The sequence below is a fragment of the Acomys russatus genome, chromosome 14 (assembly GCF_903995435.1).
Source record: "Acomys russatus chromosome 14, mAcoRus1.1, whole genome shotgun sequence".
NCBI lineage: Eukaryota > Metazoa > Chordata > Mammalia > Rodentia > Muridae > Acomys > Acomys russatus.
Window position 1 is genome coordinate 2,291,081 of NC_067150.1, and position 25,425 is coordinate 2,316,505.

Genomic DNA, 25,425 nt, shown 5'->3' on the forward strand with positions numbered 1-25,425 from the left:
TGTAGAAAATATAACTGGGACAATGATAGCCAAGAAAATAAATGGCATTTCAAAATGGAGTGCTTACTTATGACCCTGGAAGCTTTAACCAGAACCCAGCAATCTCTCTGTGCCATTATGCTTCATGGATTCAAAGAAAATATTAACTTAGCCCAAGAACCTTAAAATTTCTCATTCTGATTGAGAAAAAAAAAAAAACAGTGCCCCAAACACACAGGGGACAATTATCAGGAACACATGACATCCCTTTAACCATTCACAGAGCAGTGTTTAAGTTCAGGAAGATCTGAAAGAAGGACACTCCCACATGTACCTTTCTAATCCATCCTATTTAATCCAACATTCCCTGAATTCTCAGAGTTGAAAACACCACAGCCCTTGTCTTTTCCCCTGTCTCTAAGCATTTCCCTGATATAGCTCTGTCCTGAGATCATGTGATCAGGCATTCATTCTCTTGCAGCCTGAAACTGCCTCTCTGAGCAGCCTTTGTTCAGAGGCTACTAAGAAGTAGTGGTAATCAGTCACTCTCAGCCAAAATGTATGCACAAGTGCAGTCTTGCTCAGTTAATGAAATGCATTCTGGGAGGACAAAAGGGATGCTCTGAACTGCTATGTCTAATAAATGGCTAAGGCTGTAGGAATACAAATAGAGAGGATATAACACCATGCAATTGCTTAATTCTCCACTAGAAAGGAGACTGTTAAATTTCACAGACTTAGGACTGATGTTATAGAGAAGGGAGGTAGAGACATGGAGAAGTCAGAGGGGAAAATAATCAGCTCGGGGTGTTACTGGGGCCTTGACGAATGGAGACTGCAAAGTGAAACCCATTCAGAGGGTGGAGCATGCAGAACCGTCTTTACTTTCTATTTTTGCTGCTGTTGTGGTTTTATTTGTCTTGGGTGTTCAGATTTTTTTTCCCAAGAGGAAGGACAAGAGTGCAGGAAAAAGAGAACAATTTAATGAGTTTCATAGGACATCCTGATAAGGGTTGAGACTTTCGGAGCAGCCCTTTCACAATCTTTAGGAAGTCTCCACCTCCCTAAACTCAGGAAATGCACAGCAACTTTCGTTTTACTGTAAGAAACTGTCTGCCCTGTGTGAAAGAACTGAAGCTTTTTGTCATGGCTGGTGAGTCTGGGGGTCCTTCCTGAATAGGGGCTAGGATTTGCGTCCTAGAATTTACAATAGCCATAGCTCTGCGATAGGCAGAGATTAGAAAAAAAGTGGGGGTGGGGGATGCAGAGCAGTGGTGTAGAAGCCAGTTTCTGGCCTGTCTGGTTACAATGGGAAATTACTGTGTGTCAGCAATTGTGGAGAAACTGAGATATATGTAGCTTTGAGCCACAAAGACGTTTATACATTATTTTCCATTTTTGGAAATCAAAGAGGAGGATAAAGCCAGAATAACCTACATATGAGACAAAAGTCTGTAATGAACTCTAAAAATGTTTGTTTTCCTGGGCTGCTGATTTAGACACTTAGGCACTAACATTCCTCTGATAAATAAATTGGCACGTATTTGAAGTCAACACCCATTTCCCAAGCCTAGAGTTACTCTCTTGTTCCACTTAAAATGATTCCATTTTCTTGCTAGCTCTCTACTTCTGCTAAAATCAACTCTGCTGTAACTCATCCTTGGATTCCTATCATAATGTTTTGATTCATGTCCTCCTTCCCAGGCCTTAGCCTTCTGTTTTATTCTTGGCAGTGCTTTCAAACCACCCACCCATCTTCCACTCAGAGGCTGAAAAGGCACATGGCTGGTAATCACTTCACAAGGCTCAAATACATCTTATTTCCTTGGCTTTATTCTCTACAAGTACACGTGAGGCTGGACAATCTTAGGAATTTCTAAATCATATAATTAAGTGATCTGAGGTCATAAAGAGGGCTCCGGTTCAATACTCTGCCCTCAGCTTGAATATCTGAACCTTAAAGAGGCTTCAGGCATCTGTTGACAACTCTGCAGCTGGCTTAGAGATGACTCAAGTCGATTCCTATGTTTAGGATTTGCAGGCACCTTTTTTTTTTACTTCTGACTTTCTGACATCCTAGATATCTGTTACTGTAGTTTCTTACTCAGGAACATAGGTGGCTATTTATTATCTTTAAATAAACACAGATAGGCACAGACGTAGATCAATGATATATATACACAGATATGACATCAGCATCTTAGACAGATTTTCCTACCTGAAAATATGCACTTGTCTATGTTTCTTTTTGAAACTTGATTTTGGCCACACACAAAAAAATATATTTACTGTCTTCACACTTACACAGTTTCCTTTTACTGTGTTTTCCTACTCCTTTAATTCTCCCTCGAGTGTAATTACTTCCAATTGCTTTATGTCCCATCTTCCAATGTTTAACTTAAGCTCCAGGATGGCATATCTCTCAGGATTTCAATTAGGTGTTTCTTAAGGATGGGGGTTAGGTTAGGTTTGTGACAGAATTTTTTGGAGCATACAGCACACACATCTGCTTACTCCAGCAGGAAAAACCACAACAGACCAACGTAACAATTACACCAATGTCAAACTTGGTGCACTTGAGTTTTAATTGAGGTTACTTACAAGAAGCAGGGATGACTCAAAAGCAGCTGCATCACAAAAAAAGCCCAAGTCATCGTGGATGAGGACTCCTGAAAGCACCGACTCAGGAGCGCTGCACTGCTTGCAGGAGACTGCAGTCTAAGAACTCTTCTCTTTGTTTCTGCTGAGCAGCCTCCTTTCCCAAGCAGATGTTTATTCCTACTGCTGGAAGTCTTGAGGATCTTCCAAGTTTCCATTCCCTCAGATATGTGACATTTGGTTTAATCCCCTAAGCCTCCCCATCCCTCCCAGATGGAATGCTTCGATTGAGTAAAACTGCCATACAGCATATGGTGTGGTCACTAAATTAAATTCATACCTGTGGCTGGCAGCCTCTTAACAAGGCATGTCGCTCATATTGCCTATGGGATTGAAATAACTGGTAACTAGATAATAGGAATGATAAATTGAATGATATTGGACAAATAAAATACATGAACATTTATAACATTTTACTACATTGCCTAGGATGAAAACTACAGACTGGATGAACTCCATCTTCTAATTTTCTCATGTGATTCTATTATCCCTGAAAATCCACTTAAAAATAACTGTAATAGCCTATGATTATGGTTTTTGAAATATTTTCTATATGACAGCTTATTTAACTGTTCTCTGGCTTCATGTTTAAACTTATGAGTATATTTTTGCTGCCATTGCTGTTCTGTGATTGATGAAAAGTTGCATTTTCCAACTTGTGACCAATATACTTTGGACAGAGTGATCTGGGGTTGGCCTTCTTCTCACACTTAGGACACTGACATTACCTTATTTTTCTGCAGAAGTCTTCAAATAATGGCATGTATCTCATTATTTTTTTCTGCTTTTGCTGCACATTTCACCACAAAATATACTTCTTTCTAAAGCCCAGCCCCTCCAGCTTCATGAGTACTCCAGACACTCTCTAGACACCATCAACCTTGCCATAAGAGGTGTTAGCACCACACATTTCCTACTGTAAAAAGTTGTCTTCACATAGATGGCTGCTTTTAATAATGATTTTCTTGTCCACGTGTCAATCACTTAAATCATTGTAGTGCTTTTCACATTTTGGTTTTTTAAAATAGCTGTCTCTATCTTTGTCCTATAAGCTTTGCTTTACAGAGATACATGTTCAAAAAAGCATTCCCAGAGGGGTGCTCAAGAAACACTGCTGACTGGATGGAAAGATCCACATCCCTCCCCTCAGCTCAAAGTCTTCTAGTATGCTATAATTTTTTGCTGAGCAAGTTAAAGCAACTTTGTTATTAAATATAATTAAAGAGTTGAGTCAATAGTGCTTGCTCATATAATTAGTTATCAATGACGATCAGAGAACTGTTGAACCACCTTAATATCAGAAGCAATGGAGACTAGCTGACATCTCCAGTCTTCCCAAGCCTTAGAGCCTAATGGGGGAAATATTGATATGTAGGCCGACATCATAATAATAAAATAAAAATGCCAGATTAGGGAAAACCATGTACTTTAGGACCAAACACATTTGACATCCAAGAAAGGTTGGAAGCATTGAGGGAACTTACCAGGTTCAGTATTAAGCAAGATGAGATAACGAGCATAAAGTGAAAGAAATGGGAAAACTAGACAAAAGGAATACCTAGGACTCCAGCATTGCAACTATATGTATACAGATGTACAGTAAATGAAGATTGGATGTGTAAAATCAGTGAGCAGGATAGAAGTCATATCAGAAGATGAGGTTGAAGGACAAGACCTAGGATTAAAATGAGACATTAGAATACTCAATTTCATGATGAAGAATAAATGAGAAAGAGTAAGATTCTTCAATGTTCACAGACTAATTATGAATACAAAGATTTTTGTGAAAATAAGAAAAGAAATGGGATTGAGAAGAATGGACAGATTCTACAAATACTTAATAGATATAATGAAGAAAACATAGGTTTAGATAGAAAATAAGACATGTGCCATTTCTTATGTTGGAGATGGGATATTATTTATTAGTAAATGTACAAATAAGTGTCATTTAAAATGAGTCATTTCAGTTATGAATTAAATATAATGAGATTGTGGGTTATGAAAAAGAAATAGAGCATTGATTATTGAATATATAACTCTCAATACTGAGATCCAGGTGTAGGCTGGATCTGTGAAATAAAAAAATAGTTGTCTATTATTTAGGATTTATAATTAGTGTACTGAGCATATGTAGCTTACAAGAATTAGCTTTGGGACAAACAGTTGCTTTTAAGTGATAATTTATAGGTTTATATAATTGGCAAATTATATATATGGTTAGTACATAAAATGTTTTAAAATATGTATATACTGTTAAATGCCTATGTAGGATTAATTAGTCTATATATTACCTCTTTCTTTTTATTATGCAGTGATAAACACTTAAATTCTCTGAGTAATTTGCAACAATAGATACATTTTTATGAACTGTAGCCATTATGTTCCAGGGGAGCTGTGGAATTTATTTCTCTAGGGAATGGTGCTTCCTTAAGCAACATCTCTCTGAAGATCTCCTGTCAACTGACCTCTTTACTATTTCCCTGAGTGTAACAGTTTTATATTTCACACATAAGTGAGATCACATTGTATTTGAGCTTTGGGTGTGTGGTTTGGTTTCTTTCACTTAACACAATGTCCTACAGTTTCATCAATATATTCACAATTGTCAGAAATTTATTTAAAATGCTAATTCTAAGTTTTACAAATAGTAAAACAGAAAAAAACAAATACTAAAACAGTATATATGACATATGTATGTCATATGTACATATGTAAGGATATACATGTATATACACATACTTATATATATACATATGTGTGTGTATATATATAATCGTCATCCACTCACTTGTTTACATGCACTTACACTGATTCAATCATGGCTGATGTAAACAATACTGCAATGAGTATTTTACAGTATTTCTTCACCATCCTTATTTCTTGCATAGGATATAACCAGAAATGGGTTTCGTTGATCCAAAGAAGTTCGTTATTATTTGTAAAGACTCTCCATGGATCATTTTTAATTATTCTAGTAGTTATACTAGATTATACTACAAAAAATAATGTACAACGGTTCACTTCCTTAACATACTTTACAAACTAGTCTTGTGTCTTTCTTTATTTTTTATTTATTCTTCTCTTATACAACACAATCTTAGCACAACTTTCCTTTTCTCTGATCCTCCAAGTTCCCTCTACCACTTCTCCTCTCTCCCAAATCAACTCTGCCTAGAAAAGAGCAAGCCACTCAATGACCTCAACCAAACATGGCACAACAAAATAAAATATTGTCAGCACAAACCTTCACATCAAGGTCGGATGAGGTTATCAAATAGGAGAAAAGCATCCTCAAGAAAGGCAAGAGATATCATGACTCACACCGTCAGGAATATCCCCAAAAGATCAAACCAACAACCATAATATATACAGAGGACATAGGACAGGCCTGTGCAGGCCCTCTTTTCTGGGGACTCCCACAATATATATTGCCCCTCTTGCAAGGGCCTTCCCACACTCTGAAGGGAGAGAACCAATGGAGAACTTCCACATGGGCTTTCTTCCCACCTACTCTTTTTCCTTGTGTCTCCGGATCTGCTCTGATCAATTGCTAGAGGCACCTCCTCTGATGACAACTGGACTAGGCACTAGATTATAAGTACAGCTGATCATCATTAAGATCCTTTCATTGATTTGTTTTTTGGAAGTCATGTTTGGTTTTTGCCCTAGGTCTCTGGTTTACCCAGCTTCTAGTTCATGATCATCCAGGCAGTGGCAATGTGGGGCAGTGGCTACTTTTCCTGGCATGGGCTTAAAATTAGACCAGTTATTGGTTGGCTACTCCCAAAAGTTCTGCACCATCATTGTCCCAGTACATCTTGTAGGCAGTACAGAGGGTAGCTCAAAGGATGTGTTGCTGATTCGGTGCCCCTGTCTCACCACTGGAAGCCTTGCCTACTTATAGAAGATGGCTGGCTCCAACTTCATATCTTCCTTTACTAGGAGTCCTTACTAGAGTCACCTGGTAGATTGCAGGTAGTTTTGACAATACTAGGTTTCCACATCGCCCCCTTCCCCCAATTCCAGTTGCCTCTTTCTGTACCCTCTTCCTCCATTCCTCCGCTCTTCTAGATGGTCCTTCTTATTCCCATTCCCACTTTCTCCCTAGTCTACCTGCAAGATCTGAGCTATCTTCTTTCCTGCGGAGATCCTTGCATTCTCCCTAGGGTCCTCCTTGTTATTTAGTCTCTCTGGGCCTATGGATTGTAGCATGATTTTCCATTCCTTAACAGGTAATACCACTTATAAGTGAGAACATACCATGTTTGTCTTTCTGGGCCTGGATTACCTCATTCAGGATAACTCTCTCTAGTTCCGCCCATTGTTCTGCAAGTTTCATGATGTCATTTTTCTAACGGTTGAGTAATACTCCATCGAATAAGTGTACAAACATCCTTTATCCATTCTTTGGTTGAGCTACATCCAAGTATTTTCCAGTTTCTTGCTATAATGAATAAAGCTGCTGTGAACATAGTTGAGCAAGTGTTTCTGTGGTAGGATGAGAAGTCCTTTGTGTTTATTGTTCAAGAGCAGTATAAGTGAGTCTTGAGGTAGAGCAATTCCCAACTTTCTGCTGAACTGCCATACTGATTCCCATAGTGGCTACAAAAGTTTGTGCCCTTTTGATAATGATCATTCTATTAAACATCAGATGGTATCTCATTGTGGCTTTAATTTGTATTTACTGATAATTACTGTTTGTTTGTTTATGCTACATACATATTGGCTATCTATATATTTTTTTTGTAACGTGTCACTATTTTTTTTAAAATCTGTTTTCTTTCTATTAAGTAGGTTGAGTGTATGGTATAATCAAGAAATGATATAATCAGATTGAAAATCTGTTCTTAAATGCTACAGGCTGTGTGTTCACTTGACTCATTGTTTCCTTTGGTTTCAGCTTTTGTTTGTTTGTTTATTTTTGTTATATTTATTTGGTTTTTACAGTTATTTACTTTAATTTTCTTCATTAACTTTTCTTAACTGTTTTTAAATGTCATGAGGGTAAAATCATTGTATAGGCTAATGTAGCAAGGTATTTCCGCTGTTTTTTTCTAACATTCCATAATTACTAATCAAAATTTAACTGTTAAAGTTTTTTTTCTTGTATTTGGTCTGAGGTATAAAATGAATTTTATTCCTCTTTAAGTGTTTCCCTAATTTTCCTACGAATATTAATTGAAGAGGCTGCCTCTTCCAGGTTGTAGGCTCTCAGTGCTTTGGTTGAAATGTAATTTGAGGCAAACCTTTCTCTATAATTCTTTCCTATCATATGGGGTTTTGTTCTTGCTTCTTTGTGGGCTGCATTCCACTTTAATTATTTTATCTTTGTAGTTATTATCCCGATAGCTGTGATTTACTAGTCAGGATTTCTTGGTTTATTTTCTCTTTATTTTGACTTTGAGGTTATAATACAGTTACATCATTCCCTGTGTCCTTTCTTCCCTCCAAACCTTCAATGTATGTCACTTTGTTATTTGACCTTTCTTGCCCTCTTAGTCCTACTTATTCTTTCACCCACCTTGACGTCTTCTTGTTCTCTGTCCTTCTTTCTATATAGTCTTCATTGCTCTCTGTCCCCTCCTTGCTTTCTTACCCTTCTTGCTCTCTTTAAAATGCATAGCATCTTTTTTTCATTAATTATTGTTACATACATAGCATTTTAATTTTTAAAATGTATTATAGTGTGAACTTTAATGTTTTCCCTACTTTTAGAAAAACGACACTTGACTTTTGATAGAGATTCCATTGAAGCTATAGTCGGTTTTAGGTGTTTTGGCTATTTTAAAAATTTCATCCCTTTTATTCCACAAACACAGGGAATCCCTCAATTTATATATAACATCCTATTCATTTCAGGAATAGGTTTTAGTTTTAATGGTACATATATTGACCACCTTGGGTAAATTCATTCTTTTGTAGATTTTTGTAACTAATTTAATAGAATTTATTTTTTGAGTTATTTTCAGACATCTTTGAAACCACAGAATGGCTAACATTTTCATGTTGACTTATTTTACATTTTTATAAAAAAGTTCATACATTATATTCTGATCAAAATTTCCCCTACCACTACTCTTTTCTGATCATACTTACTTTCCCACCTACCCGACTTCATATCTAGTATTTTTCTTTATCTCTTTAAAAAACCCAGGCAAATGAAAAATACAACACTAGAATAATACAAAGTAGAAATAACGCAAGAAAAACATGCATGTATGCACACACAAATAAAATTAAGATAACATAGAATTAAAAATAATAATATATAGTCAAAATACCAGCAAAACAAAAGGTAAAAAAAATCAAACCAATATGAGACAAAATGTCTTTTAAAAATGCCATTGGATTTGTTTTGTACTGACCATCTACTGAAAGGTATGTGACCTACCCTTAAGTATAGTTTGTACATCCAATGAGACTGTAGTGGCAAATGCTAATTTTTAAATCATATGATCTCCTAGTAGAATAACTAGTTAGTTTTTATTAGTAGTATTGTTTAGTTGTTAGGATTTTGATACAGGCTTTTTCTATATATCCAAGTCTGGTCCCACATTTTTGGCCAGCATTCTGTGTCAGTTTTCCAAGTAGAGAGTTCAGAAACATACATCATTATAGCTATTAACTTTCATAGATTGGGTAAAGTGTTTAAAGCTCCTGTATGTAAGGCCTGATTTCTGTTCTCTCAGAATCAGATAGTTCGTATTTTGTTTTTTGATTTCTAGAATATTTAATATTTTATAGAAAAAAGTATAGAGGAAAACTTTGTTTCTAATTATACAGAAAACTATTTTATTTGTGACCATTGAATATGATGTTAACTTTGATAAATAAATAAATAAATATATATATAGTTTTGTTATACTGTAAATTTCTTCATAAATTACCACTCATCCCTCAGTCAACACTGTTTTCTCTTTGAATGTACAAATTACTATAAGAGAGGATCAGAACTCAGGCAGAGTAGGTGCTTCATGACTAACTTGGGTTCTATTTACATGCTATCAAAGTCTGTTTCACTTTGATATGCTATCTATACAGTATACGTACACTATATAGACATTTATACACCATCATTCATGACCAACATCTCTTCTGTCTTTTCTGTACAGTCTCAATAGTTTTCACCAAATGGAGTTTTTCTCTCTTCTGGGTTCTGAAGCAGCATGTTAGTGTGTTTCCAGACACTTCTTCACCGAACTATATGGAACATCATATGATGTTATAAAAGAGCATCTCTAATTTATGAACTATGATGCTTCAAGCCCTGCTCTCCAGATCTGTTTAATTTATAGTATTTTAAAAATATGACCAAATAATAAGTATGTTCTCTGTGTATGAAAGTATATGTATTATTAATATCCCTTTGAAAAAAGTTTTTGAGATATCTTGGGAGAACATTTATATGAAATAGTTGTCACAGTCACAAATCAGTAAATAACTATTGTTACAGATCCTATGTCACAGTTGACTGCCTATGATCTTATTTGTATATTTTGTAGTAACTTGTTAATTAAGTGGCATTTATGTTATATTTAGTTGTTATTATACTTAAAATCAGTAAATGACATTACCACACAGGCTTACTGTGAAGGTCTGGCCTATGTACCAGTAACTCAGACTAGGTGTTTGTATCTCATTATAGTTTTCTTTGCTATCATTGTTTTCTAAGACATATCCATTTAGTCTTAAGTACATGAACAATATTACCTCTATTGCGCCAAATGCTATTATGTAATTTTTCATGTTTTGTAATTTTTATGTGTCTCTTTTGGAATAAATGCCAACACACAAGACAAGGATCCCTGTGATCTGGGCTGAAGTCCTTGTTTCTAGGTTGATGAATTTTCTTTGCCTATGCCTTTTTGTTGTGAATGTTATTATGACATGTCTTTAATCACTGGGTGACTAGTGTGGTAAAGTTAAGTGGGAATTGTTTAAATATTCCACCTTTTCATATATTCCATGCCCAAGTCTTATCTTTAGAACTAAAGTTAAATATGGTACTTTGATACCTATATTCTACTACACTATAAACATTTAATAATCCTGGGGAGAAATACATCAACTGTGTGCCTAAGTAATTTTGCAATACTGGAATATTAATATTCATATATATTGAATTCTAAATTGTATTTATGAACAAAGGAAAATAAAAAGGACCTTTGACGTGTTTATTCATTTATTTGTAATTTCACATATTTACTTAAAATTCTTTAAATCATTCTTTTGAATTTTAACTTATTATAATATATTCATATTACATCCTTAATGTTATCTCCTTGCTTGTATCTTCCCTTTCCCACCTTTCCTCCCTCTTCTGCCCTAGTCTCCTTCCTTAGACCTCTGACAGAAAGGGGCCTCCTCCCTACCATATGACCACAGCCTATCAGGTCTCATCTCAATAGGCTGCTTCTTGTTCCTCTGTGTACCGCCAGGTCTCCTCACCAAGGGGAAGTGATCAAATCAGGGACACCAAAGTTCATGTCAGAGGCAGTCCCTGCTCTCCCCATAACCATAAAGAATGAGCTGTCCATTGGCTAGATCTGAACAGAAGGTCTAAGTTTACTGCATGCATTATCCTTGGTAGGGGAAACAGTTTGTGCAGGCCCCCCTTATGCGCAAACACATGAATACAATGATATGTTTAAGACAATGAGGGTAGAAAACATACTGCCATAACTGAAGACTCTGAATGCAAAGGAGTGGGAGGACGCTACAAAGCAGTGGGAAGAGTTTCCTGTTTTGACACGAGAGTTGGCTTCTTCAAAATCACACATGTTGGGTGAATCATCACCACTTCAGGAGTGACCAAGAGAACAAGAACAATGAAACCAGTGAATACCAATGCTCCACAATAAAAAGAGTCAGCTATCAAAAGGTCATCTCAGCAGACACATACTCTGCTGTAAACTTGCAAGGTTGACCCATTTCTACAGGTACAATGAAACAGGCATGTAGCTTCATGGGAAATAGGAAAATAAAATTTGTTTGCAGAGATGAGTTTACATTGCAACGACTGTGTCTAAGTTGAGTCAAAGCTCCTCCCTTCTCATAGTTTAATGACTCTCTTCTGCTTCTGACAGAAAATAACCGTCCTGTCAAACCACTTAAGATGCTGGAAAACCTGGGCAAAGAAGTCCTCACTGAGTACCTAGAAAAATTGGTGCAAAGCGATGTATTGAAATTAAAGGAGGATGAAAAAGAAAAATTTAACAATGCTGAACGGAAAAACAAACGCTGGGTCTTTGTAGATGCCCTGAGACAGACATTCCTTAATGTGGACACAAGAAGGCAGCACGGTGAAGGTAAGGACAGAACACCCCATTAACAACAGCTCAGAGAGCCCATCATCTTCGCAGTTCTCAGATCCAACGTCCTATTTGAGCTTCAAATTTTTGTGTCACTGAAGTACAATTTGTTTTCCAATATAGTTAAAATACTGTGCAAAATGTTTCTAGTAATCTTGGAAATCACACTAAGGTCCAAACTCTAAGTTTACAGGAAATCAGTGCTCAAGAGAGGACACACAAGGGAGCACTTTCAGAAGTGCTCCTGAAGGACCCTCAGCTCTGTCTGTGTGTGCATCCCTGGATGACCCTCAGAACAGTAACAAAGCCCTGGCCCAGTAGACCAGGCCACAAAGAACTGCAGGACACTAGAACAGGTCCAGGACTCTGGCTATTTGTTTGCATCTGAACTTACTTCTCAAGGTGCTCAGCGCAAATCTGAAAACACAGACTGAATGATAAGAGGAATCCAAGACGTTTGTTTGTTTCATTGAACTCATTTGTGCTGGGAGCTTTTAGCAGCAGAGAGAGACACATTTACCATTCTATCTGCCAAGGATGATAGCTTTGTCTTAATTTAATAGAATTTCTAATCAGTTTGTAGGATCAGAAATTAAAAATTCGTCTAAATTCCTATTTTTTTTGACTTCTTCCCTTCCAAGACAGTAGCTAGGAGCCTCTTGTGTATAGTAATACATTTTGAAAGGCAAAATTTGTGGAACATTTCACTAAAGAATATGAGTATCACTAAAGGTATTTCCTTTATTGTGCTCTTTTTGTTAAATATAATATTAGAAAAGCTAAACTATATCAATTAAAGTAATTTTTTAATGGACAGCACTCTGGTAAGTAAAATATTTCTGTAAAAATCAACAAGGATGGGGGGGGGGGTTCCTCTGGTGCTCCTGATTTGATCACTCCCCTTGGTAGGGAGGTGGCACACAGAGGAAGGGGAAGCAGGCTGTCTGGATGAGATCTGATAGGCTGTGGTCATATGGAGGGGGAAGAGGTTCCCTTCTGTCAGAGGTCTAGGGGAGAAGACTAGGTGGAAGAGGGAGAGATGGTAAGAACAGGAAGATACAAGTGAGGGGATAACGTTAGGGATGTAATCTGAATGCATTATAATAACTTAAATGTAAAAGGACAACAACCAACAACAACAAAAATGAGTAAAACCACCAGAAATTTAAAGTCCTTGTTGAATACAGAAAGGTGAGGATTGATCCCAGTTTACAGTGGTATTTTGCCAGGAATTATGAGACTCGGGATCCCATTGTTGGGCGGCTCTACTCTTCACATCAGTGACTTCCCTCGCTGTTCTTAATTGTGCAGGGTCCTGTGTGTGCTACAGCTTAGCCAGCACTGCCCTCTACATATCAAAGAGCCATCGCCCCTTGATTTCTGTTTCTAGATCATTCTGCTCATTGAACAGATCAGATCTCAAAGTTATACATAAAAACTGACATGATGTAATGTATTTTACAGATGACCCAGAAATGGAAGAACCAGAAGAATCCACGGAAACTCTCAACCTTTGTCCCCCTGAGGAATTCATGAGAGTCTGTACAGAAAAGACTCAAGATGTACTGTCCTTCGTGGTGGGAATAGAGAGACAAAAACAATTGCTCATGCTGAAGACAGTTTCTTAAAGTTTGGAATTCAAGAAATGGGGATATAATTACTACAAATTATGGTTTTGATTATAAACATATTCTAATTGTCTTTTAATTCAGTGGTAAAATTTATAGTGTTCATTTAGTTCTTTTTTCCCCCTCTTTTATTCAGGGTTTGAAAATTGTATCTGCTGTCATGAAATCCAAATATTTATAAAACAGTACAGTTAAGTAGCAATTATCTGTAAACTAGTTAAAAAACACACACATAGAAGGCATTTTATTATTAAAGTGTACATATACTCAAAATGGTACCATAATAATATTACTGAATGTACCTTTTTTTTCTATCTTCTTAATTTTAACTGAAATAATACTTGGATTTTATATCTGAGCAAAACCTTAAATTCAAGTCTGATTAAGCACAAAATAAGGAGAAAATAGCAAAAGTCCTGGTTTTCTCGAGACTGTATAGCTATCCCAGTAATATTCTAGTACTGTCTTTAGCCCTAGAGAAGGGCAGAGGAAGGATCTTTTGGTTTGAAGTTGAGGGACCAGGAAGATATCTGAGACATTTTTAAAAAAATCAATGTTTATGATAGACAGATAAGCTTTCCAAAAACTCAACCAATACAAATTAATGTCTATTTTCCACAGATTTACCCAATAATGGAGGCCAAGGGTCGTACTCGAAAGGCTCTTATCATATGCAATACAGAGTTCAAACACCTTGCACAGAGGCGTGGTGCTGACTTTGACATCATTGGCATGACAGGCCTTCTTGAAGGCCTGGGCTATACTGTGGTGTTGAAAAAGGAACTTACAGCTGAGGTAAGAGCAACTACTACAGCCTTCTATACACATAACACGTAGTGTTTTATTTACAAATGAGCAGTATATTGTTAAGCAAAAACCTCTCCTTATGTTGATTTGCATGCTGGTGCAGGTATGAGAGTTTGGGGTGTGTGTATGTTTGTGTGTGTGTGTGTGTGTATGTGTGTGTGTGTGTGAGAGAGAGAGAGAGAGAGAGAGAGAGAGAGAGAGAGAGAGAGAGAGAGAGAGATAGAGAGAGAGAGAGAGAGAGAGAGAGAGAGAGAGAGAGAGAGAGAGAGAGAGAGAGAGCCCACAATGATAAATGAAATCTGTGCCTCTTTAAGTTGCAAATACTCCATATACCATACAAGAAGTGACCAATATGGATTTGTGAAATATTCTTACTTCATGGGGTAGCCATTGAGACTCAGTGACAGAACATGATGAAGTAGTATACACTGAATATGAGACAGGAAATCCATGTTTTAGATTTTAATATATCTCAGAGAATGACAATCAAACATAAGAAAAATATAGCTTCAGAGAATTAGTGTGTGTGTGTGTGTGTGTGTGTGTGTGTGTGTGTGTGTGCGCGCGTGCATGTTGGTGTGTGTGTGTGTGCATGTTGGTGTGTGTGTGTGTGTGTGTGTGTGTGCAAGGGTGTATTTATCTACATAAATAAATATTAAGTGCCTATTAACTCAAACTGGAAGGTAGGCTAGGAAAGGAGAGAGATCTGCAGAGTGGGGTGCAGTAAATGATGAGGCATCTAGAAAACCTTAGTGAAGATAATAAATAAGCTGAGACACATATAGTGAATGCAGGAGGGCGCCGCAAAGAAAGAGGGATCAGCTTCCAAGTAGAGAGCTGGACAGCATACATATAAATGTACACCTATGTACATGCATACATGATACAAGAGGGCACCGAGTGAAGTTAAGGAAGGCAAGAGTGGGAGAAGAGAAGTATAAGGACAACGAAGACCTAAGTTCAGTTTTCCTCTAACTACATAAGAAGGAGTTTTAGGGGCAATATTAAAGCACTAATAGAACAAGCCAGGACCTACGAAATAAGAGAAAACACAGACATAGAAAAGGAAATGTACTAAAAGAGACATAATTATGTGATTTATCACAGAGGCTGTTCACAGTGTGTTACCACATGTGAGAAGGTGGACCTCACTGTACCACTAAGAACAAAATGTAAACCAAATTGTTGTATGTCCCTAATGTTGATATTACTTAAATGAGGAGGTAAGATGGATCTTAACCTGCATCCTACTAAAGGAAGACATTGACGTCGGTCTTTTGCAGGGTATGGAGGCAGAAATGAGAGACTTTGCTGCACTATCAGACCACAAGACATCGGACAGCACTTTCCTGGTGCTCATGTCGCACGGCACACTGCATGGCATCTGTGGAACAATGCACAGTGAAAACACTCCAGATGTGCTACAATATGATACTATCTATCAGATATTCAACAATCGCCACTGTCCAGGCCTAAGAGACAAACCCAAGGTCATCATTGTGCAAGCCTGCAGAGGAGGTGAGTTCCCTGGAGAAACTGTGAGCTCCCCGGCTGCAAGGTGCAGAGGGGCTGGCAGAGAAATGCCTCTTGGGTTTTGTGTCTAGGAGAAAAAACTTTAGGTCCATTCAGGAATTAATGGAACCAATGGAAATATCCATCAAATGAGGCTTTGCAATAAGGTGCCTGGTTAGTTGAAATTTTTTCATATAAGGTTTATCCAGTATAAGTGATGAAGGACTTTTCCAATTGGCAAAAATACACAAATATTAGGACAAAATTGTTTTACTTATTAATATACTTGTGGGTTTTTTTTTTACATTATCTGTTTGAAAATTGTATTTAGAAGAGGGAAAATTTCTCAATAAAATAATTGTGTTTGATTTCAGTACCCTACTCTCACTAAGAGACCACACAGAAATAAGGTCAGCAAACAAACAGCAAGGCTAGACTGCATTATCAATCACTTGACAAATAGATGATGTTGATTGGCCACTGGGCTGTGGGGTCCCCCCACAGGGATCTAACTCTCCATGCCTCCCCAGAATTGACTTTCTGTATCTACATAATACTGTACCTAACATATATAAAATACAGGTTTACAACCTCAATTCTGGGGAGACACAGAGAGTTAAATCCCTGTGTTGCGACCCCATAGCCAAATGGCCAATCAACATAGTCTATTTGTCAAGTTAAAGGCTAGTTAGAGACACTGTCTCAATACTCAAAATGGATGACATCTTAAGAACTATCGTAAAGGTTGTCTCTTTACTTTCACACATATTTATCTACACATTCACCTGTAATTGTGCACAGATGTGCACCTGCATTCACAGAGAGGCAGATGCACTATGTTACATTTACTGATGCAATCGCTGAATATAAACTAGTATATGGAAATTCAAATATTGAGCATGGCCATATGTAATTATATCTTTTTATTTTATCATGCATTAATATAAAAAATGGTTCATTATATTTTTGTCCTCTTATATATATTTGGAACATTCTATACCATATCCACTCTCTCTTTCTTCAATCCCCTCTTGATGGTCCAAACTACTTTAAAATATAGTTTGACTTCCACCTTCATATCTTTTTAGCTTTTAATCTATATTGACAATATAACCAAAATCATGTAATATTGTCTTTCTCAATCTGGCTTGTTTTGTTTAACATGATGACCTCCTGTTCAATCCATTTTCTTTCAAATAATACAATTTTGATCTTCTTTTTTGCATAATGCTACCCTATGTATATTAACCATGTTGTATTTATTAATGGGCATCTATGTTAATAACAAAAGTTGAATATGAGGAATAGTAAAACAATATAATTTGAGCATACATATATAGTTTGTATATTTTATTTTATTTATTTTAGACAGAGAATTGTTGTGTGTCTCCAACTGGTCAAAAACTCAGCAATATCCTGCCTCGGTCACAAAAGAGTTGTGTTTATAGTCAAGTACTACCACATCCAACTTGTAGGATGTAAATAGGCCTATATGACTTTGATTTCAAATTACCATAGGCCTATAAATAACTAAAATTATAAAATAGAGATAACCTAGCTAGAGCCAGGAAATCTAAAATATTGAAGATCTTAAAGTCCTCTGCTGTTTCAGCAAACAATACTTTTTTGTGTGACACAATCATGTTATAATAAGTTGTAACTTACTTCAAGACTACAGGGAAAGCAATTCTCTCTTTGTCTTTGTCTCTGCACTCACATATGGTGCAGGTGTGTGTGTGTGAACCTAATCTGAATGAGCTCTTAAAATGACTGAAAAGGGAAGTTGGGGAAGTCCTACAGAGTGTGCCCAGCGCTATATAATGCTTTGTCTCTACAGGGAACCCAGGAGAAGTGTGGATCAGACAGCCTTCAAAGGCCCAGTCACAGGAAGCTATAGATCTGCCTAGGAAGGTGGTGGCAGATGCTGTGCAGCTGAGACACATGGAGACGAACTTCGTTGCCTTCTATTCTACAACCCCACGTATGTGTTTTCTTAACCCTACAGTTGTGCAGGCCAAAGGTCATCTTTATGTAATAATGTTCTGACACAAAATTTGAGTCCAATGCTACATCTTAAATAAGTCTTAATTTTGCTTTGAGGACATGTGTTCCTATGTGAGATCTTTAAGACTGGCCTTTTACTGTAATTAGAGCACTATATAATGAAATATATACAAAGTTCCTTAGCTATTATTCCCACACAAAGAATACCCTTCATTTCACAGCATTTGAAATACATAATTGTCTTATTTTTGTATCAAATATCTCAACACACATACATTTAAAAAGGCATAGATCACAAGACTGGCTGATTTTTCACATAAATTCAACTCTAAGAAACTTTTTGCAAACATTCTGTCAAATTTTAGATAAAACAATTCTATGACATGTTCCACTAGGAATGGTGTACGCTGTCAAAGGAGATTGAAGAAGACATGCTGAAGTATTTGCAGGTCTGGTCTTGGTCCAGAGTGGTTAGCATTTTGTTATGTATGTGTTAATATATCTATTTTTGGTAATTTGTAAATTTTCAAGGTTTCTTTTTAAAATATTTTGTAGAGGCAACTTTGATAACCTCCAGTGCATATGTTTAGGTTGACACTTAATGATTTAGGAAATATATGTAAGATCCCATCAACACTTAGTATATCATTTACTCCCCTCTCTCCTCCTAAAGTATATTCCTCTCATGTATTTTCTTTACTGAGCATGCTATGAATAAGGACATGTTGCTTATAATCTACATACTGAGCATATTTTTATAATGATTGTTTCATTATTATTATTTTTAAAGCAATGCAATACATGTAAATACAGCAGGACATATGACTTGTTCATTCACTGTAACTTAAATATTGATTATACTATTTTGTTTATTATATGGTAAAAAGCAAACAAACAACAAAACAACATGACATAATCTATAGACGACCTAAGAGTTGACAGGCAGTTTGTTGTAGAGTTTCTATGACATAAATATCTCCTGTAAATCCAATGCCATCACTGCTCAATCTCTTGCCATTCTGATATGCTTCCATTTAGTTCAGCTTTGGAAAGAATATGTTGTCTCTCTGTAGGAAATGAGTTACTGTAAAAGATGAGTTAATATAGACTTATCTATACTTCCCTTCACTTCAAATTAATTGTCAATCTTTGCTTTAAAAATATCTAAACCAAAAATACATTAAAGCACAGAAATGCCATATACCAAAAAAATGTCACTTTCTTTCTTCACAGACCATTTGTCCTACATAGATGAAACAAGGGGCTCTTACTTCATTACCAAACTCATTACCTGCTTCCAGACATATTCTTGCTCTTGTCATCTCTTGGATATATTTCAGAAGGTGAGTACTTTCTTTGCAGATCATTTATTTTTTTCGTAGAGGTTTCACTGCACTCACTTTCCAAATGACAATAATATAACTAGACATGCAAAAATAAAATGGTACCTTTTTTTTCAGTAGAATGTTTAAAATATAGTTTGAAAAAAAGATGTCAGTATATCACAGAGAATTCTAAAAATATCAGAAAAATACAAATTATTATCTTGCATATTATGAATTACTAGGCTAAATCCTGGGTTCTCTGATGGGATATATTAGTTTTCAAGAAAAGAAAAGTTAGCTGTAGGAATTTCCCAGTGGAATTTTATGGTAATTTATGAATATTATCATAGCATTTGCAAATAAAGGTACTTTGATTTTCTCCTTTCTGGTTTGTATTTCTTTGGTTTCCTTCAGTTATCTTTTTGTTCTAGATAAGAGTTTAAATACTATATAAAATAGGTATGGAAAGAATGGATAACCTTATCTTGCTCCTGATTTTAGTGGAATTGTTTTTGTTTTTGTTTTTGTTTTTCCATCTAAGTTGACATTGGCTATGTACTTGATGTAAACTTACTGTCTTTTGTTGAAATATGTCCCTTGTATCTTAAATCACTCTACTACTTTCATCATGAATGCATGTTGAATTTTGTCAAAGGCCCGTTCTGCACTTAATGAGATGATCATGTTAGGATAATCATGTGGCTATATATTTTGGTTCGCTTATATAGTATATGGTATTTATCAATTTACATATACTGAACCATCCCTGCATCTCAGGGATGAAGCCTATTGATCATGGTGAATAATTGTTTTGATGTATTTTTTTATTCAGTTTTTGAAACTTTTATTGAGAATTTTTGCATTTTTTCAATAGGACATTTGTTCTGTAGTTCTCCCATTTGTTGGACATTTATTTTTCTTGGCTATCATGTACCTGTGTTTTCTTTCTTTTTTTTTTTTTTTTTAATAATTTGATAAATACTCACATAAACTGTTCTTTGAAAATAGTATATAGTTTTATTGTAAAACCATCTGGCCTTGAGACAGTTTTAGTTGGAAGAATTTAATTACTGTATTACTGTAATAGTGTATCTTTAGTAAATCTGATATGATTGCTTAATGCAAGTAAAAAGATGTAATAAATCAGTTCCTGCTGATTGTGAAATTTATCCAGCATTCAAACCTTAAAAGAAGTTTCTGAGATTTTAATTTATTTCACTTAATTCTCATTTTGGCTGGGGGTTAAAACGCGGTCATCTTCCAACTTGAATTCTCATGAATAGGAAGGAAAGGAAACAGAGGCCGGAAAGTCTCTCATTGAACATGTTACTCATTTCTGTGCATAGGGTAATCCTACATGGGCTGAGGAAATCAGGTTGAATTGCAGTATCTATTAGACTCACACCAACAGCTTTGGAGGTTGTCATCCCTGCAATTTTCTTCAGTGAATCTTGAGGATTATATAGTTCACAGCCTATTTTTGGTTTTAGGTGCAACAATCATTTGTAAAGCCAAGTATTGTGTCCCAGATGCCCACCATTGAACGGGCAACCCTGACAAGACACTTCTACCTCTTTCCTGGCAACTGAGAACAGTAAGTCTATTTCCCATCAAAAACCTGAATACTTGCATGGCCAAGTTGAACATCTTGAATCGCCTAGTCCATTGACTACTGACAGGTTTTTATTATACTTCTATACTTGTAGATTCCATTTATCATGTCAAACATTCAAGCAAATGATAAAAATTACTGGAAAAAACAATTTAAAACCAAATAGCAACAATAAACTGTGAAAGCCTTAATTTGATAGTTATTAAAATAAATTAAATTGTATCTACTTTTTAGCGTATATCATTTCTGTCTTGTGATGTATCTTCTTCTTTCCTATGGAAATCAAAGAGAATCTAAGTGGATGTCAAGGGGGCATAGGAAGAATATGGTTGACCATGAATGATGGGTGACAGGATAGATTCACTATGGAAAATCATGCTTACCATCTCTCTATTCTTTGACTCCTCTGCAGAAGCAACAAGCAACTGAAGCTCATGTAATCAGTTTGAAGAAGTGATTTCACCCAAGGATTGTATGATATGCCTACTGTCCCACAACCAGGGATTTGAGGAAAGAATAATTGTGAACTCAAGACCAGCTTGAATAATGCAGTGTGTTTTTGTCACAGGAAAAAAAAAAGGTTTACTAAAAGAGAACATGAATTTAATTGTGCATATAAATAAATAAAGCAAATAACTGTGTCTCCTTGGGTCCTTTGATGGGGAATAATATTTAAATTAAAATGTTAGTAAGTTAAAATGATGGAAAGAAATAAACTGTAGTTTCTAACTTTTCATTTTACATGATGCCCACATTACTAGAAAAGAAAAGCACACAGCTTAGCTCGAGTAGTAGGATAAAAGGAAACTATGACTGTTATGGCCAGCTTTCAATTGTCAGATGGACAGAATCCTGCTGCATGGTGACTCCAATGGTGTCAGGGAAGTACAATGATCATCAAGTCAGGTGACACGGGAAGGGCTCGCCTAGTAGTGAGGTGCATCATACCCTCAGTATGAGCCCTGGAAAGCATGCTGAGCAGAGGAAACCATCATCCTCTTCTTCTCAAGGGTGGGCACAAAGTGACCAGCTGCTCTAAGTTCTGTCACATTAATGCCCATCATAATGGACTGTACCCTCAAAATTCTGAGGGTTGCTTTTGTTGAGGCATTTTTACAGTAAAAGTTCAAGTAGATAAGATAATATATAAATGATAATTTGATATGCCTATCACACATTAAGATGACTATTAAAATATATCAAAAAGAAAAGGCTGTTGAAATGGCTCAATAAGTAAACACTCTCGCTGCCAAGGCTGAAGCCTGAGTCACATCCCTGGGTCCCACACGGAAGAAGGAAAGAAATGACTCAGTCCACAAGTTGTCTCCTGTCTTCCACACAAAAGTGGAATGTACACACACACACACACACACACACACACACACACACACACACACACACACTCTAACAATCTTAAATTACAATATGTATTAGAAAGAAATTGTTGTAATCAAAATCCTGCTGCCCTACTGGCTGAGGTGTGTTCTTTTACAGCCAATATGACACATAATATGGTGTTTGTTCATTTCAGGGACAGGCTGTATATTTAAACAAAGTAATTAAAAGCAGCATATCCAAGAAATATTTTAATATTTTTATTCATGGCAGTAATATTCACAATACTTAAAACATGGCAACAAACCAAAAATGAATGGATAATCAGAATGAAATAACTTTCCATTACATGTGCAAATATGAATGTTCTTCAGGTTTAAAACTGAGAGGATTCTGTCACATGAGGTGCTATTGTGAATATGGCACCAGATGAAATAATTGAGGTACAAAGAGAGAGAGAGTGTTTGATTGCTCTGTATATTTGAAATAATCAGGTTCATAGAAAGACAGAGAGTAAGAAGGCAGAGGCTAGGAAAGGTGAAAAGAGGAAGTGTATTTGTTTTGTTTTTTCTTTTTTAAACTTGCAAGAACAGGATGAAAATTTGTCAGTATAGGGGAGGGGAATAAGTGGAAAATGGGAGGGAGGGAAGAATGGGAGGATGCAAGGGATGGGATAACCATTAAGATGTAACAAGAATAAATTAATAAAAAAAATTTTTAAAAATTGTCAGTAGTCTTTAAAACCTAAAGGGACTCCTTTACCTCATGATTCAGGTAGAAGTGTGGATGAAGCAGCATCTTGGCAGACAGCATATCTATATCACAACATGGAAAAAAAAACTGGAAGGAAGCTATCTGAACAAAATTTGATGAAGCACTAAGGCATACTTGTTTTTATCAAACCAGAGACCAATAAGAGCAACATCAACAGGGACTGGACATCCAACTATGAACCTTATCTTGTAATAATTTGTGTTTATAAAACCTAATACTAGCATAAATTATTCCAGCACATGAACAGTTCTAGAACATGCTCAAACTCTAGCAGACATAGCAGACAGTAACTGTTTAATTGGTGGAGTGTTTTAGTTCTGAGAATTAAAAATATCTGGGATTTTTTAATTTAATATTTTTAAATTTTGGTTTTTGAGATGGGGTTTCTCTATGTAGCCTTAGCTGTCCTAGACTTGCTTTGTAGACCAGGCTGGCTTTGAACTCACAGTGATCCACCTGCTTCTGTCTTCCTGAGTGCTGGGATTAAAGGTGTATGCCACCACGCCCAGCTAATATCTGGGAATATAATGCTGATGAGAGTTGTGTAGACTCATGAATGTGTGTGACAATGCATTGCAGACTGAAAGGTATTCAAGATAGTAAGGTCATTTCATTTACACTTCGAAAAAATTTAAAAAAGAAAAAAAGAAGCATGATTAGAGAAAATGGAGAATGGATCTCAATTAACTTACACAGAAGAAAGTGAAGTCACTAAATGCTGATGGAATAAAAAGGAAGGTTAAGTGTGTTGTCAGGTCATTATGGTGGTACAGGCCTTCAGCCTCAGCATTCATGAAGCTGAGGCAAGAGAATCATTGATTTGAAACCAGCCTCGGGCTATAAAACTTGTCTCAAAACTTTTGTTAATTCATGATACTTGGTGAAAAGATAATAATTGAAATCCATGGTATCAGCAAGAAAAGGGAGATGTGGCAGTTTAAGCTAGCTACAGTTTGTTTTTATATGAAGTAGTCAATGACACAAAATATAAGATAGAAACCCTAATGACTTTCCATGACAGACATATGTGCAGCAAAATAATGTCTTCTCATCATACAAAATAAAGCTGCCATACTCAAGAACTCAGTGCAACTGTCACTATCTTACAGGAACTCACTGTGACAATCTTACATGAACTCACTGTTCCTATGGTTATCCAATCTTACATGAAGTCATAGTGGATGTGCCTATCTTACAGTACTTTATTGTGGCTGTGGCTATCTTACTGGAAGTAATGCTGGTTGTGACTATGTTACATGAACTTACTGTGACTGTGGCTGTGGCTATCCTACATGAACTCACTGTAGCTGTGGGTTTCTTACACGACAGGCTCATGATTAGACCCATCCACATTTCATGATCAATAGAAAAGAAACTCTCTCTGAAGTACTATTGGCAACTGAGTGTGTTTGAAGTGGTGCTATCATTTTCTCTAGTGGTATAGGCACTGCTCAGCTTCTCAAGCTCCATTAAGTAGGCCTCCACCCACAATCAGGAAAGAAATAACAAAACACCTTGGGACTAACAGAGAAAGGGGCAGGACAGAAGAAGACTTGTTGAGTAAGGCTCCAACAGGAGAGAAGAGGATAAGGATGGTGAATAGGGGTAAAAACACGTACAATTCGTTGTATATGGATCTGTCAAACAAAATAAATTAAGAAATGATGACCTTTACTCAAGAAATAGAAATAATTTATGGAAGTTGTAACTATAATACAGGAGTAAGAAAAATTGAAAGATCTTATTGTCACTCTAAGCTTTTCTACAACATGCTATTCATTGAATTGTGTATTATTAAAATTTGACAAACATTTTAAAGTTTATTATTTACCATACTTGATTGTTCTCAAATTATCAGACTATATGCCATTCATTATGCTGGTTTCAAAAAGAAAGGTGACTGGTTTCTAATATGCTTGTATGCCACTGGCAGTATGGTAGCTTTTTTTGTTGGATTAAGAGAGGCTTGTGTGGTCAGTGAGGCAGTTTCTGGAAGAGACTGACTGCAAATGGGGGAGAACTGGCCTGGATGTGGTGACCTATGCAGAGCTCCTGAAGTGGTTAAAAAGGAAAAAGAATCCCAGATCTGTGTCCACTTTCTGCTCATTTCTTCTGCCAAGAAATGAGCAAGCTCTCTCCCTCTTTCAGTCACCAGGTTATCTCCATGGATGCTCAGGTGCCCAAGCTGGAAAAGTACACAAGGCTTTGTGAAGACAGGACCTGGAAAGCACACAGTTCTTTGAAAGGGCTGTGGGGGTCACATCAATTAACTCCTGAGGTTCATAAGGCCAAGATAGCTACTCCAGGCACTCTAATAAACGAAGTCAACAGCATGAGAATAGGAAAAAATCACAAGGTAAGCAACTAACATGTAACACCCTGATCCATGAAGGTAAAGCAGCAATATAGCATTCTTTCTTATTTTATAAACATTTTCTTATTTAACCTTCACTATCATCATTTATCCATAAATTTTCAAA

The 25,425-nt window shown here is 36.3% G+C and overlaps 1 protein-coding gene across 1 annotated transcript; it reads left to right on the top strand.

Annotated features, from left to right (window-relative positions):
• The first annotated feature begins 1,025 nt into the window (after window positions 1-1,025).
• On the top strand, window positions 1,026-21,477 carry LOC127198086 (caspase-4-like). The gene is made up of 9 exons (XM_051155880.1): window positions 1,026-1,132; window positions 11,724-11,945; window positions 13,413-13,510; window positions 14,198-14,371; window positions 15,667-15,901; window positions 17,733-17,876; window positions 19,133-19,242; window positions 20,715-20,818; window positions 21,249-21,477. Exons 1-8 carry the CDS (start codon window positions 1,057-1,059, stop codon window positions 20,811-20,813), a joined length of 1,158 nt encoding a protein of 385 aa, XP_051011837.1. The 5' UTR covers window positions 1,026-1,056; the 3' UTR covers window positions 20,814-20,818; window positions 21,249-21,477.
• Window positions 21,478-25,425: the final 3,948 nt, after the last annotated feature.

Coding starts and splice junctions, on each gene's coding strand:
- LOC127198086 (XM_051155880.1), top strand. CDS start 1,057: ATGCACAGCAACTTTCGTTTTACTGTAAGAAACTGTCTGCCCTGTGTG. Junction 13,511..14,197: donor GTACAGAAAAGACTCAAGAT/GTACTGTCCTTC, acceptor TATTTTCCACAG/ATTTACCCAATAATGGAGGC. Junction 15,902..17,732: donor TGTGCAAGCCTGCAGAGGAG/GTGAGTTCCCTG, acceptor TTGTCTCTACAG/GGAACCCAGGAGAAGTGTGG.